Raw genomic sequence first — 14,472 nt, 5'->3', positions numbered from 1 at the left:
AAGGATTTACGGTCTAAGTACCTATTCACAATATTCTTAGCATATAGCCACGCGCCGTCGGTCCAATTTTCTAACGCAACAATAGTGATCCAAGCGTGACAATTAAAAACTACTATCACAATAGCACTAGGCCTACCTGGACGTCTTTTCACCTGCTTAAAGGCAATAAAGGCATATTCAGTCTTCAAACACGTGCTGGACGTAGGCTATTAATTTCTGAATTTGTACTGGTCGCTTGGAGAAATTGCTCTTTTCCAAGTTGTCTCTAACCTCGGTTAAAACGTTTGAAGGCACAATAAGAACGTCTAACCCAAGTGAATTGGGAACAAGAATAGAAAGAATGGATTCAGGGCCATACACAAAATTATTTCGGGAGGGGGGAGGGGTACAAAAAAAACTAAAAAACGCATCAAAATTTGTTTATATTCGTTTTTTTACGTCTTTACGAGTCGGACAAACATTCCAGGAGGGGGGTGGGTCAAACAATGACCCCCCTGGATACGGGCTTGGATGGAGTGTACCTTAACTAAACCTTTGGCTCACTGAATGAGCTTCAGAAACTGACAATCCACAAACAGCTCCTCACGCAGTCGACGTTTTTGCAGGCTTCTGCACGCCTTTGAACGTTATAACACTATCTCAGATCCTCTTTAACATTGAGTACAAAAATTACTGCGGAAACAAAAATTGATCTATCGCCGTGTCTAAAACAAAACGGAAATGTTTATCAAACAGTTCGTGGTGACGAACTGTAAGTAAGGAGCGACCCGGCTCAATGGTAACCGAAACTCTAGAAAACGGGTTTTTGATACCAATAGATACATCAAAAGAATTAGATTTCAATGTTGAATTTAAATATATAACTTTCATAAAGATTAGTCCTACCCATCAAAAGTTACGCGCCTGAGAAAATTTGGCTGATTTTCGAAAAAAGGGGGAAATACCCCTAAAAGTTATAGAATCTTAATGAAAATCACACCATCAGATTCAGCGTATCAGATAACCCTACTGTAGAGGTTTCAAGCACCTATCTGCGAAAATGTGGAATTTTGTAGTTTTTGCCAGAAGAAAGATCACGGATGCGTGTTTATTTGTTGTTTTTTTTTCTTTTTCCCAGGGGTGATCGTATCGACCCAGTGGTCCTAGAATATCGTGGGAGGACTCATTGGAACGGAAATTAAAAGTTCTAGTGCCCTTTTTAAGTGACCAAAAAATTGAGGGGAAAACTAGGCCCCCTCCCACGCTCATTTTTTTCCCCAGTCACCCGATCAAAATTTTGAGATAGCCATATTGTTCAGCATGGTTGAAAATATGAGAAATATGTCCCTTAGGATGACTTAATCCCCCGAACTCCCCGGGGGGAGGGCTGAAAGTTCTGAACTTTACCCACTGTTAACATATAGTATTGGTGATTTGGAAGTATACAGACGTTTTCAGGGGGGATTTTTTCTGGTAGTAGGGGGGTGAGTGGGTCAGGGGTTATTTTGGAAAATCTTGCCATGAAGGAAGTTGTCATGGGGGACGGGACAGTGCTATGCCGGGGGCGCCGGTTTTCCCAGCATTATTAAAAAAAAAGATCAGAAATTAAACATAAAAAAAACCAGTTGTACAGCTGAAAACAAAGAGCAAAGACAGCACTAAAAGCGACCAGAAAAATATTTTTCGTATTATTATACTCGTACTTTAATTTATTTCTTACTGTGTGAGACCGATATTTTTTAGTGTTCCCACTTTATCTTTTTATTACAACTTACCAACTGTTTAAGTAAGGGTCATTTTTAAAGAATTAAAAGCGAGGCTTAAAGAACGAGGTATTGACTAGGGGGCGAGCCCCCTAATATACGTATTAAAAATATATGAATATAGAAGTTCGTTACGTAAGTTAATTCGTAAGTTACGTATATTTATTACTAATAAACACGTTCGTAAATAAAATTAAACAAGTTTCGAGAAAGCCATTTAACCAAATAAAATAAAATTAATATTCAAATTTTGTTTTAATTATTCATGTACGGTGAGCCAAAATCAAAATCTGCATTAATTCAAAAACGTTCAAAAATTAAATAAAAAAAACAGGTTTTTGTTTTACTAAAAGTAAGGAACGACGTTAAAACTTAAAACGAACAGAAATTATTCCGTATATGAAAGGGGCTGTCCCCTCCTCAACGCCTCGCTCTTTACGCTAAAGTTTGACTTTCTCACAACTTTTATTTTTTTTAAAACAATAAAAACTGTAGCGTAAAGAGCGAGGCGTTGAGGAGGGGACAGCCCCTTTCATATACGGAATAATTTCTGTTCGTCTTAAGTTTTAACGTCGTTCCTTACTTTCAGTTAAAAAAACTTGTTTTTTTTTATTTAATAGCAATTTGAAGTGATAAAAACAAATTTTATCTTTTTGGCTGTAATGATCTTTTCCGAATTCTTCTCCAAAGCCCCTGGACAACGTAGCCAGAATAATCATTCTACATGGGGTGACATAAATCGTCAGTCCCCCCGCCCCCGCAAAAAAAGCAAATTACACAAGAGATTCAAGACAATACGGATAATTTAAGTGTCCGGGACCCAAAAGCCCTTTCCCAGCGTAGGCTCCTCCATGATTATCTCAAAGAAATTTATAAGGTAAAGCAGTAGGTTCTGTATCAGTATATGAACGGTTTACTACTTAAGAGTCGTAATTTGCAACTTTGAGATTTCGCAACGACAACATGAATATGAGATTTAGTAGTCTAAAAAGCCTAATCGGACTTTAAACGATCCTACTAAAAGTAGCTTCAAAAATGAAACTTTATAAAAACTGATAAAAAACGGATATTGTTTTATCAGCACAAGATGGGGGTTGGGATGGCCAACATCAAAGGGTGTCTGAGAATGTCGAGTTTCAGATACTGACAGGAGATTTTGGCCGCGGGAAAGACGCTAGCACAGAGACAGTCCCGTAATAACCCTGTATGACAGTAGTCCAGAATAAGGACTCTTTGGGGGGGGGGGCTAAGAGCCAGGAGCCAGCAGGCGATGACAAAGATCGATGGGAGTGGCGTAGGGCAAGGATCCAAGATAAGGGAATAAAGATTGTCTATGAAAGCTAATCCCAACTTCTCAAATCAAGAAGTAGTGGTGGGGGTGAAGCCCTGTACAGATCTCTAGCGACGGAAGAAACACCTTACCTTAGTGACCGCTCAAAGTGCCAAATATTGGAAAGTTAAGCCACCCTATAACGATTGGAGTTTCTGGACTCCCTGAGGCAATAAGGGAATTTTAGAATAGATATAAACTGTGAGTGGCAAAGTGAGTGGATTCCTATGTACAGCCCCCTCGCAGCAACCAAACCTTTCTTGACCTCTGGAAGACTAAATTTATTATTCAATTGTTGGGGCATGGAGAGAAGGAAACCCTAATGCCTGAGCTTCAGCCTTTAGGTCCTGTATTTATGTGTAACTGAGGGGACAATTAACTATTCAGAAAGGATATTTAACAGAAGTTCTTATTTTCGCTCGTTTTTGTTACTCTGTTAAAGGCGTTTTCTAGCTGCATAAATATGTGTATATATAGCCAGTGGCACAGAAGCAAGCGTTGCTTTCCTGAAAACCGTCGCTGAATGTCGGAAAAACGCACGGCAAACATGGCGTAATCATGAGGCAAACTTTGGAAAGATTTTTTAAGACTTTAATTTTAAATGGAACTTCAATCAAGGATAAGTATAGGAACTTGTGTGAATATTCCCTCTTTTAAAATCTTTTAAGCTTTAGTGTGTAAAAACAAATCACATGGGGGCAAACATTGGAAAGTTCTTTAAAGATTTTAATTTTAATTGGACTCCAATCAAGGATAAGGATATAGATTTGTCTGAATAGTTCCTTTTTAAAGTTTCAACTTTTACAATAACGTGCCTTTTAGTTCTATAACTATATACCTTAGTTCTGCCCTAGGATGGATGGATGGATGGACGATATACTATCAATCAACAAGTGAAAATGACATCATTATCCTGAAAAAGGCTTATACTAGCTTTGCCTCTCACTCAACTGTCTGTCTCTCTTTCTCCAATAAGCCGTGGCTTGATGGCAACTTGATTTTAATTCAAAATCAAGTGTGTTGCAGCATTTAGCTTATGGGTGAAAAACATACATTTTGAAGGGACAGGTTTTTTTTCTTTTTTTTTTCAAAATGCATCTGAGAACCAGAAGTATATTTGCTTTCTATTCTATAAGGCGTAGAATTCAAATAGAGTCATGGAGGATCCAATCTAGACCCTACCAAGTAACAACGGATCAGTAGCGTCAATTCACGAAAACGCAGGGGTAGGAACAAAAATACATTTTTCAAAATCTAGGGGGGAAGGACATTTTTTTTTACTTTCTCGATGAAAATGCCCCAAGAATGCATTTTTCAATGAAAATATTCCAAAAAAGTATTTTTCAAAATCTTCTAGGGGTGAAAAATCCATGGGGATCAAATACCGCCACCCAGCCCACTCAGTTGATGCTATTGCAACGGACAACGTCGCTTTAATTCAAAAATTCCATATATTTGGACTGTTTTTACCTAATATATCACTGGCGTTTGTGCCTACTTTGATATTTTAATGAATATACTTTCTTTTAACTGTAAAATATATTAATGCTGTATTTTGTGTCTATTTTTGAAAATTAACATCAACCCACACAAATCTTTAAGCGCGATATCCCCCCATCTTCATGTTGGGACTTGAGTACTTGTTCTGAATCACGTTGTGATTCAAATCACCTTGTGTTTAATCACAAGTTGTAAACTAAAGTATCGTTACCTCGATTCATGGGCCAAATGTGCTAGGGACATTTATGGTCCGTGGGCCGTATTTTGACATCCCTATTTCATTTCAGGGTACTTGTCTATTATCCCAACCGCACTCAATTTCTTGATCTGGGTAAAACCGGTTTTCCTGTCTGCTTTCGGTTAGCTTAGCCTGAGTGAGATAAACTACAATGTAGGTATATTTTAATTAAATATCTAATATATAGTTATGTTAGGTATTTAATATAATGCGTTATGGGAGGCCTGCTTTCCATATTCTCTGTTGTAAATTACATAATTTTCTTACTAAAGTATTCTATTTTTGTCAGATTTTTGCATAGTTCATTATGAATAACCTAACTTCAGTTTTTGAGTGTGGTCGGGATAATAGACAGGTACATAGTCTAGAACCCTGACATTTTGTTGTTGGAATACTCAATAGTGTGAGGATAAAAATTCTTACCACTATTGATATTAGTTATTCCATTCATATGCGCTTGCATTTCATATCCTTGAAAGGGGTTAACATGCAATTGTGAAACACTGCACTGGTTCCTATAGTGTACATTTTCATCAATACCATAGTCATACTGAGGGATTCTATAAAGATTATGACTTGACATATTTCCACTGAAGCACTTATTTAGCACAACATATTATCCAGTGTTAAGTAATTTCCGATAGAACACGTATGACTGAAAATGAAAATCCCACCGAATTTTTTTTTTGGAGACACGAAAATTACAGAGCTCCTTTGGTAGGAGGAGCCAATAGCTTTAACTGATAGAGGCAATCACAAATGAGCTTTGTGAACAAGTCATCCAATAGACTTGCGGCGAAAAGGCGCAGGTGTCTTCCCTGTGGATGCGCCGTATTCTACTTCTTCCGCTCTGTGACAAATAAGTGATCAAGTTCGTATATATTACGTAGACTAGATATTGACGCGAGGCTGAGCGGAACACAAGTTTCAACTATTTCTGGAAGCGAGATAGGGAGAGAATTATCGATGACAACGCGGTACAATTGTACTGTTTTTGGAGTAAATACATAAACATTCATATAATTTAGCTTGGAAGAATGCGAATACATCACCGAATAACTTTTTTTATGCTCTTCCAAATTCAATAATTGCTTCTGGTGCAAATTCCATTTTGAGCCCTTAAAGGGGCTAGTAACAAAAAGTGGTACTGGTGCATTATATATAACACACGAAAGAAGTCAAGTTTGGTTAATGCTAATGAAATAAAATAAAATAGGACGAAAATATAATATTTTAGAAACAAATTTGGGCTATATATTTGCACATTAGGGGGGGGGGGGTAAAGCATAGCATATATTAAAAATGTAACCTGACCTAGTTAACTCCCCCCACCTAAACCCCAAAAACCAATAGTTTAAATATTGTAAACGCGATGAGAAATCACGCTTTGCAATCCATTATCTCTTGCAAATACCCGTTTGACGGGCTTCCATTTGTATTTTCTTGTACAGTCTATAGCGCTGTGTTATATATAATGCACCAGTACCATTTTCATTAATCTTAAGAATAAAAAGTTCTTTTAAAAAACGAATTTTAAGAATTTCTAAAGAGTCTGATCCCCTCAAAATGGTAACAGCAAAACATAGTTCCTATCATGAATAACAATTAAAATCACTGTTTTGCATGGGTAGCACTGTTGTTCCTATTTTTTGTTTTTTGCTCAGTTTTTTTTCTTTGTTGTTAACAGGGCACTGAAACATCTTCAAGAGTTGTTTAAGGCCTTGTTCAAAGGTAATTTTTTATATCTAGTTAGTTTTTAACTAATTTTCGAACTTTACAACATAATTGAAAAACTGTAGACAAGGTAATAAGTCACCTTTAGGGGCCCCATTAAGGACTAAAAATGAAATTTACCCCAGAAGCAATTATTAATTTTGCCCCAGGCACAAGAGAGATCAGAACCTCCACTGGTACAAAACAAATTTCCCGGCACATTTGGATTTTACTTGCTCCTTTCTGACTCGGATTACTCTTCATGTTTCAGTTTATCGAAAATGTACCTCTTATTGTAGCAAATTGGTACGAATCAATCTTTCGCAGTACAATTTCTCGTCGGAAAACTTGTAATTTCATAGCGTTGGCAAGGCTGGAGGGAATACAGTAAAATGTTGAACATCCACGGGTGGAATTGTAAAAACCACCTATTTATAAATTAACGCAAATTGTAAATTGAATTTCTTTTTATTTAGAACTAATAAGATCCACTGTTCAACCTGTGCTTGTGGTGATGAACAGACTGTTTCATTATCTTTCTGAGTGTAAACTTTATGAAAATTAAGTAATTGAAACGCATTCCAAATTACAAGAGTTTTCACTGTTATCTGATATATTAAAGAGGATCGGCATACAGTTTTAGCAAGGCCGTATCCAGGAGGGGGTAGGGTTTTTGAGCCCCCGAAATGTTTGTCCGACTCGTACAAACGTAATAAAATGAATATAAACAAATTGTTGATGCATTCTTTAGTCTTTTTTGTACCCCCCCCCCCCACAGAAAAACTTGTGTAGCCCCCCAGAAAAACTTGTGTAGCCCCCCTCCCCGCGCTAAGAAATCCTGGATACGGCCCTGTTTTAGCACATTTGGACAAACCGACCGGATGTTTTATAAAGCTTTCTTCTCTTTCTCTCTTGGTCTTCTCTTTCAGCTGTTTTTCTTCCTCTTTTCTTTTCTTGTTTATCTACTTGTTCTTAGTGGATTTTCCTTGTTTCTTGTTTTTTCTCCTATTCCTTTATGCTATTTGTTCTATTTTTGTTCTCAGACTTCTGATATTTTTTAGTGTTGTTGTAGAGATTAGATAGTGAAATATTCCCTACGGGTTTAGTCACGGAACAAAATCATTCATTCATTCAACGATGGGCGGGTTATTTGCTTTACCGTTTATAGAGGTACTCCAAGGAGTTGGGTCAGTTTGGGTCAGTTAGAAGGTACTCCTAAGTTATTTACACGCAAGATGACATACAGTAGGCCTAGCGTCAATAGAGGGGGCATATTCCTGCCCCCTAGAGTAAAAAAACCTTTTTTTGGGATATTTTCATTGAAAAATGCCTGTTCTTGGTATTTTAATTGAAAATTGAAAACAACAATCTGCCCCCCCCTCTCCGGAATTTTGAAAAATATGCTTGTTTTCACTATAAAAAAAAGTAAAAATACAAGTAAACACAAGAGGAACAAGTCACAACTTTAAGGAGGGTTAGAACAGGCTGGGTGAAAAGATTCTTCCAACGAAGGAGCAGGGATGGTTGGTGACGCTTAAATGAACGAATCTATATGTTCAAATACAGAGATCTTCTCCTTTCATAGGAGAAGAGATATCATAGGAGAAGAGATCTCCTATCATAAGAGAGGATATGGAGATCTCCTTCATATACAAATATGGAGATCTTCTCCTCTTATAGGTTTCCTCATATTCTTTTTTACATTTTGACCTCCATGTCTCAAGAATGAATGCTCTAACACATGGGCTGCCCGTAAGCTGAATTTTAAGGGGGGCTTACCTGGTGTTACCAGCACTTCCAATGATGTATAATAAAAATCTCAAAACAAAAATATAAGGCAGCGTCATTCAGCCAGGGGAGCTTGCGCCTCTCCAGCCCCCTTATGGGCGTCCGTGCTTTGACACAAGAGGGATGAAAAGTTCGGAATTTGTAACCGATCCTTCGAAAATGAAAGGGCTTTTAACTTGGCAGCTAAGGGGAGGAAACCAATTCTTATTTGCATAGTCTATGCAATAGTGTAATGAGTCTGCTACTGAGAATTTCCCAAATCTAGTCAATGTCAACATGCAGCGGTGAATTTTCGAAATTCCTTTTTCTCTGCTTGGATTAAATCAGCTTTGCCATTCGACATTTACCAGTGAATGTCGACATTCTTCAATTTCGGACATTCACAGTAACATAGTCGTTGTATTATGAAAAAGGTTGACCAAAGGTGAGTCATTGAATTTTGTGGTATAAAAGTAAATAAAGAGTAAAAACATGCGAGTAAAAGCCCTAAGGAAAAAAATAAAACGAATCTAAAAAAAAAAAATATTAAAATAGGCCCTCTCCAAGCAACATACAAGCAATCCCCTCGCCGTTGTTTAGAGAGGGTCTATTTTAATTTAGTGTTGTTTTTTTTTTTAGCACGTTTCGATTTTAATTTGTCCTTAAGACTTTAATTCGTATGTTTTCCACTCTTTATTGAATTTTGTGCACTGAAGACGGTCAAGCTGAGGTCTCAACCAAATATCTGCATGTGTCCTTTCTTTTTTCCCACTGGCTGAGAATACTCTCTTTCAAAATGTGTATATTTTTTTCATGCGTAGCCAATGTGGTCTTAGAACTAATCATGCACACAGTCTCAAAACTCATCCTTCTTCAAATAATACGAAGTAAAGGAAAATTTTCTTTAAATTATTTCCAAGAGATGGCATGATTGAGTCACCTGCGCTGGTTCCCACGGGTCTATCAGTGGCTGGAAATTGAAGGAAATAGATCTAAACTGACATTCGATGTCTGTGCCTGAATAATCTATGCCTCGAACGAGTCAAATTTAACCACATATTTTCCAATAAAATACTGAAATTGGGCGTAGTTATGCAGGAAGTATCCGAAGCATATAACAAGAAAATCCCATTTAGAAACAACTCCATGATCAGTTAGCAGGATTCGTTCACATGAAAGCTCCAACCTCAAGCTGCTCTACTAAACTGAATTTCAGGCAAAGTAAGTCTGAGTATTTAATTACTTATTTTTTTTATTTTTTTTTACTGGTAGCTTCTTCATAAATTCAGATAAGGGATTTGAATTTTTTGTTTTCTACTTATTTTGTTATTTTATTTGAATTTTGGTTTATTTTTTTATTAATTTTCTTCCTTCTAAGTCAAGATTTTTGCCAATTTTCTTAGATTTGTTATTGAATCGCTAAGATGATCCATTCTTTAGAGCAGAAGCAGTGGCGTAAATTCCCGAAAATGACCGGGATGGGATAATTTTTTTATACTTATTGGGTCAACTTTTTTTCCAACTTCTTCGACGAAAATACCAAGAAAAGGCATTTTTCAAGGGAAACACAAAAAAGGTACTTATTGAAAACTAAGGGGGGAGGGGTCGAATGTCCTCTCCCACTGCCAATTGGCACCCCTGAATAATAGGTTTCCCCCTTTATTCAGATTCTATATACACACGCACACACACACACACACACATAGTATATATATATATATATATATATATATATATATATATATATATATATATATATATATATATATATATATATATATATATATATATATATATATATATATATATATATATATATATATATATATATATATATATATATAAATTTATTTCATTTTCAAAACTATTTAATTTTATTCAACTTTATTCTAGTTTAATTTCTACTTTTCTTTTTTTAACAAGGTTCAAAATATACGTGAAACAAAACAAAAAATATAGAAATTTATGCTGCTAATAATAAATAGGGGTTTACTTCTGAAGGAAATATCTTCATTTCTTTTTTCAACTTGAGGTTCGTGTAGGCTTAACTCATCCTGTGTAAGCAAGTTCAATTACTTTTTTCAGGCTTTTCACTAAGGCTCACTATAATCCACCTATTATAAGGCTTGTGTTGACAACACTGGGAATTTCAGTTCTGATGTTTGAAGAATGTTAAAGATAACAAACAAGACCGTTGAAATAGGTGAAACAATATTTGATATAATGTAAATAACTTCTGGCATGTATAACGTATCAAAATGCTAAAACCATTATAAATAAGTACAGGAAGTAGTATATGACACATTCAATATTCCTTGAACTGTATCACCTGCTCCAATTCCCCCCAAAAAAACAACCTCAATCGATGAGAAACACCTGACGCAAAGGATCCGAGGACAGATCCCACTGACAAAGAACAGATAAACTCTGAAAAATCGCATACTCCCTCTCTGCAGCAAGTACGGAGGTCCTTGCAAGGGAATACGCACTACAAATTTTCATTTACACCACAGAGACAGGATCAGGGGTGTGGAGGTACAACATAATGCTGGTTCAGAGGCACAGATTCAGAGAGACAATATTAAGGTCTAGAAGCAAGGATTGGGAGACATTATGTTGGCTAGTTCTGCAAATAAGAGTATGCAACCCCTTTGATCCTCCAACTCTTTAACAATAGCCAATCCCGAGGCCCCTCTTGTTGTCACGGTTTATCAAAAAGCACAAGTGTCAATAAAGATTATGATTCAGGGAACAAAGAGGGGTCTATAAAAAACTAATTGAAAACGTCCCAACTCCCCTAATTCTGATGATATAGATGAATGAAGTATCGTAGAAGGAATTAGACATGGAGAGGATTCAACACCCTCCTTTGAACCCAAGGAAACCAGAAACTGAAATAAAAATGGAATTAAACAGAAGAACGGAAAATATGAAAAAGTGTGTTAGTTAACAGACCTTCACAAAAAAAAGAATAGAGATCCTCCAGAGCATTAGATAACTGACTAACCGTATATCAAACAGTAAGCTGTATGAAAAATGTGGTTCAATCCCGCTTTCTAGGACTAGGACACGGTTTGTTCAAAAAAAAAAATTTAAGTTCTTTCGCGAAGTTATTTTTATCTATTTATTTATTTTTCTTATATATTTATTATTATTTTATTGGAGTCTATTTAATCTACTTAATTTAGTCTATTGAATCTATTTAATTTTATTTTCTATAGTTTTATTTCCAAAAGAACATCTAAACCCTTCATGTTCAGTGGGATTTCTAGAGGGAGGAGACCAAGTTTGACAAAAACCGAAAAATAAGCAAATTATAAACACATAAACATAATATATATATATATATATATATATATATATATATATATATATATATATATATATATATATATATATATATATATATATATATATATATATATCAAGAAAACGTAAGAAGCTGGACATTTAGGGGGGAGCTTTGTTTACAAATACCCAAAAATATTTCAAATAAAAAAAGTAAACAAAGGACCGTTAAAGATTTACTTAAACAGATAGTGTCAAATTATATGGTAGAATTCATACCCATTTCCAAAAGACTATAGTATAAAAGCAATCGAAATTATTATTAAAAAAAAAAAAAGAAAAAAAAAACCGTTGAAGATTCACCAAAACCGAAAATGTCGATAACCAGATTCCAGATTAAAAAAAAAAAAAAAAGAAGAAAAACAAAAGGCGGTATAACATCGAACGTAATATAGATCATGCTATAATAAGGATCTTCCTGTTCTTGATTCACCCATCCCCATTAAAAAGGGGTTAATTAATACATATTTGTCATGGCGTGATGGAACCTAGGTTTTGTGTTTCAACAGCTGTTCTCAGTCGCCAAAGCTATGTCAAGTGTTTAGTCTCCATTTGTAATGATTACTCTCGCACGATTAACTCGCGACTTGAAATGAAGTATTATGTATCCCCCCAGCTTCCAGCGTTAATATTGACGAGATAGACAGTACAGAGCAGCAGCTAAAACACAAACACTTTTACTTAATGAAAGGTAACGGGGCTACTCTGGGCTTTTTGCAGGGAGAGAGGAGTAGATACACCGAGATATAGTAGATATAGACCATGACAACTTCCGAAAAACGAAATCGTTGCATGGAATATATAAGTCAATGGTCATATAGTTATTATTGGCAGGGGAGAGGGTAACCCCCCATGCCAATGTCTGGCAGGGGAGGGATACCCTTGCTTACAATGGCTTACCGTTTAGACATACTAAATAAAGAAAAACAAGTAATTAGCGACCATTTACCAAGAAAAATCCATTTACCAAGAAATTTACCATTTACCAAGAAACATTTAACCAAGAAAAATCGCCGTGAATGCAGGGAGACTGTTCCCTCGTCTGTTTTTCAAAACCAGTAAAAATTGTGTGGTTATCAACAAATTTGATATCTGTTGTATTGTAGCAAGTTTTAAGTAAAGCTCAAGCAACCACTTGAACTTTGAAATTGGTGGCAGGGGAAGCCCCATTCCTTTGAAGTTAGTATATTTCAACGTTGTTATCTACTTGTTATGTATTCCCACTTTTCCACCACGCAGAGTACATTTCCGGACGCCAAGTGTGCCAAACAATTCACCACGCTTGGCACAACACCACCACACTTAGCACAGTTTCCGCCACGTTTGGGATGCGCCATCTGGTGTACCTGATTTCTAAAGTAGACATCCCCTCGAGATTAAGAACTCAATAATTATACGACAATGCATTTTGTATGATAAAACCGATGGAGAAAGCCTGGTAGAACCAGTGGCTTTCCTAAAAGATAGCCAAGACCAGAGGGGTTATTACCCAAGGCCGTATCCAGGATTTTTATTTGGAGGGACAGGAGTTACAAAACATTTGCAAAACCTATCAAAAACTTGTTGACATATTTTTCTTATTTCTATAACGATTTGGACAAAAAAAAAAATTGGGGGTGGGGTGGGGGTATCAAACCCGGTAACATCCCCCTGGATACACCGCAAAAAAGGCATTTTCAATGAAAATACCAAAAACAACATGTTTTTCTAAATATATAGGAGCGAATACCAGCGGGGGTTGAGGGAGGGTTGTTAATAAATAACTAGGGGTTAAATACCCCCCCCCCCGATTGATACCCCTGTACGCAGCCCCTTGTTTAAGGTACACTGCTGGGCGTTACGATGCGTAACATCGCAATTTGAGCATAGGTTTTGAACCGCCATTTAATTATATTAATTCAATTTACTTACCCTTAATTATATCATGAGTAATGGCTGTTCCAAGCTCTGACGATGGATTTTATCAGACTTGATGAACACGATTTACATAATTAACATTCGAAAAAATGAGACATTGCAATTAAATTTTTAAATAAAACTAAAAGCCTATTTACTTAATAAAATGACACCACTATAACAAAAAACGATATATGCAGATAACCACGTGCGTACACAGAGAAGGGGGGGGGGTTAACTCCCCCTTCGACATTCTAAATTTTTCAGGTAGTTGTCGGTTATTGGAAACACACTCAAGTATTGAAGTTAAGTTAATCCTAATGAAAAATTTTTCTTTTTTTATTATTATGTACTCCACTTGTACTACTTTTTGCTAGTTGTGGGTAATAAATGATTGATTGATTGATTGATTGATAACATGATGATAAAATAATACTTAAGAAGTAAAATTATGGAAACCTAACCCAGCTTAAAGTAACCTAGCCCCAACCCTAATGTGCAAATATATAGTCCAAATTGCACAAGTCCAATGCACTGTATCATCCATCACTTGTTTTTATAGCTATGAAACCGGTTTTCTGAGATGTTACCTAAGCATAATTCTTGAATGTGTTTCCAATAATCGACAATTACTCTTTTCACAATTCTGGACACTCCTTTTTCGATTTTTTTATTATCCCCACCTCCTCCCCGAAAAAAAATGCGTGCGTGACTGCAGTAAACACCTACCCACAAAGTCCGCAAATACGGAATTACTACTACTACTACTAAAAACTCACTGCAGCACCAAACAACCTGGGGCTAACACACCAGCATATGCTCTTTCTCCCCTCAATCTATTAAAAGCTTCACTCTTTAACCCCCCCCCCCCCCCTTCCTCCAGGAAGTTCCAGTTTCCTTTAAATCCTTCCTGTTGCCTTCTTCTCGTCCCATTCGGG

At 36.2% G+C, this 14,472-nt stretch overlaps 1 protein-coding gene across 7 annotated transcripts in view; it reads right to left on the bottom strand.

Moving 5' to 3' along the window:
• The window catches only part of Su(H) (recombining binding protein suppressor of hairless), a 123,650-nt gene that overhangs the window by 42,953 nt on the left and 66,225 nt on the right, over positions 1 to 14,472 (bottom strand). For 2 of the 7 annotated variants that reach the window (XM_089101802.1, XM_089101803.1), the window contains exon 1: positions 5,234 to 5,470. The exons of the other annotated variants lie outside the window; for them this stretch is intronic. In XM_089101802.1, the coding sequence (XP_088957928.1) occupies positions 5,234 to 5,393 (160 nt within the window). In that variant the 5' untranslated portion in view covers positions 5,394 to 5,470. Of the gene's footprint in view, positions 1 to 5,233; positions 5,471 to 14,472 lie in introns of those variants that run through there. 7 annotated transcript variants of the gene reach the window in all.

Source organism: Artemia sp. Qi Xiang Cuo, chromosome 15 (assembly GCF_049724085.1).
Source record: "Artemia sp. Qi Xiang Cuo chromosome 15, ASM4972408v1, whole genome shotgun sequence".
In the NCBI taxonomy this organism is placed as follows: domain Eukaryota; kingdom Metazoa; phylum Arthropoda; class Branchiopoda; order Anostraca; family Artemiidae; genus Artemia; species Artemia sp. Qi Xiang Cuo.
This window is presented reverse-complemented; position numbering and strand designations above follow the sequence as displayed.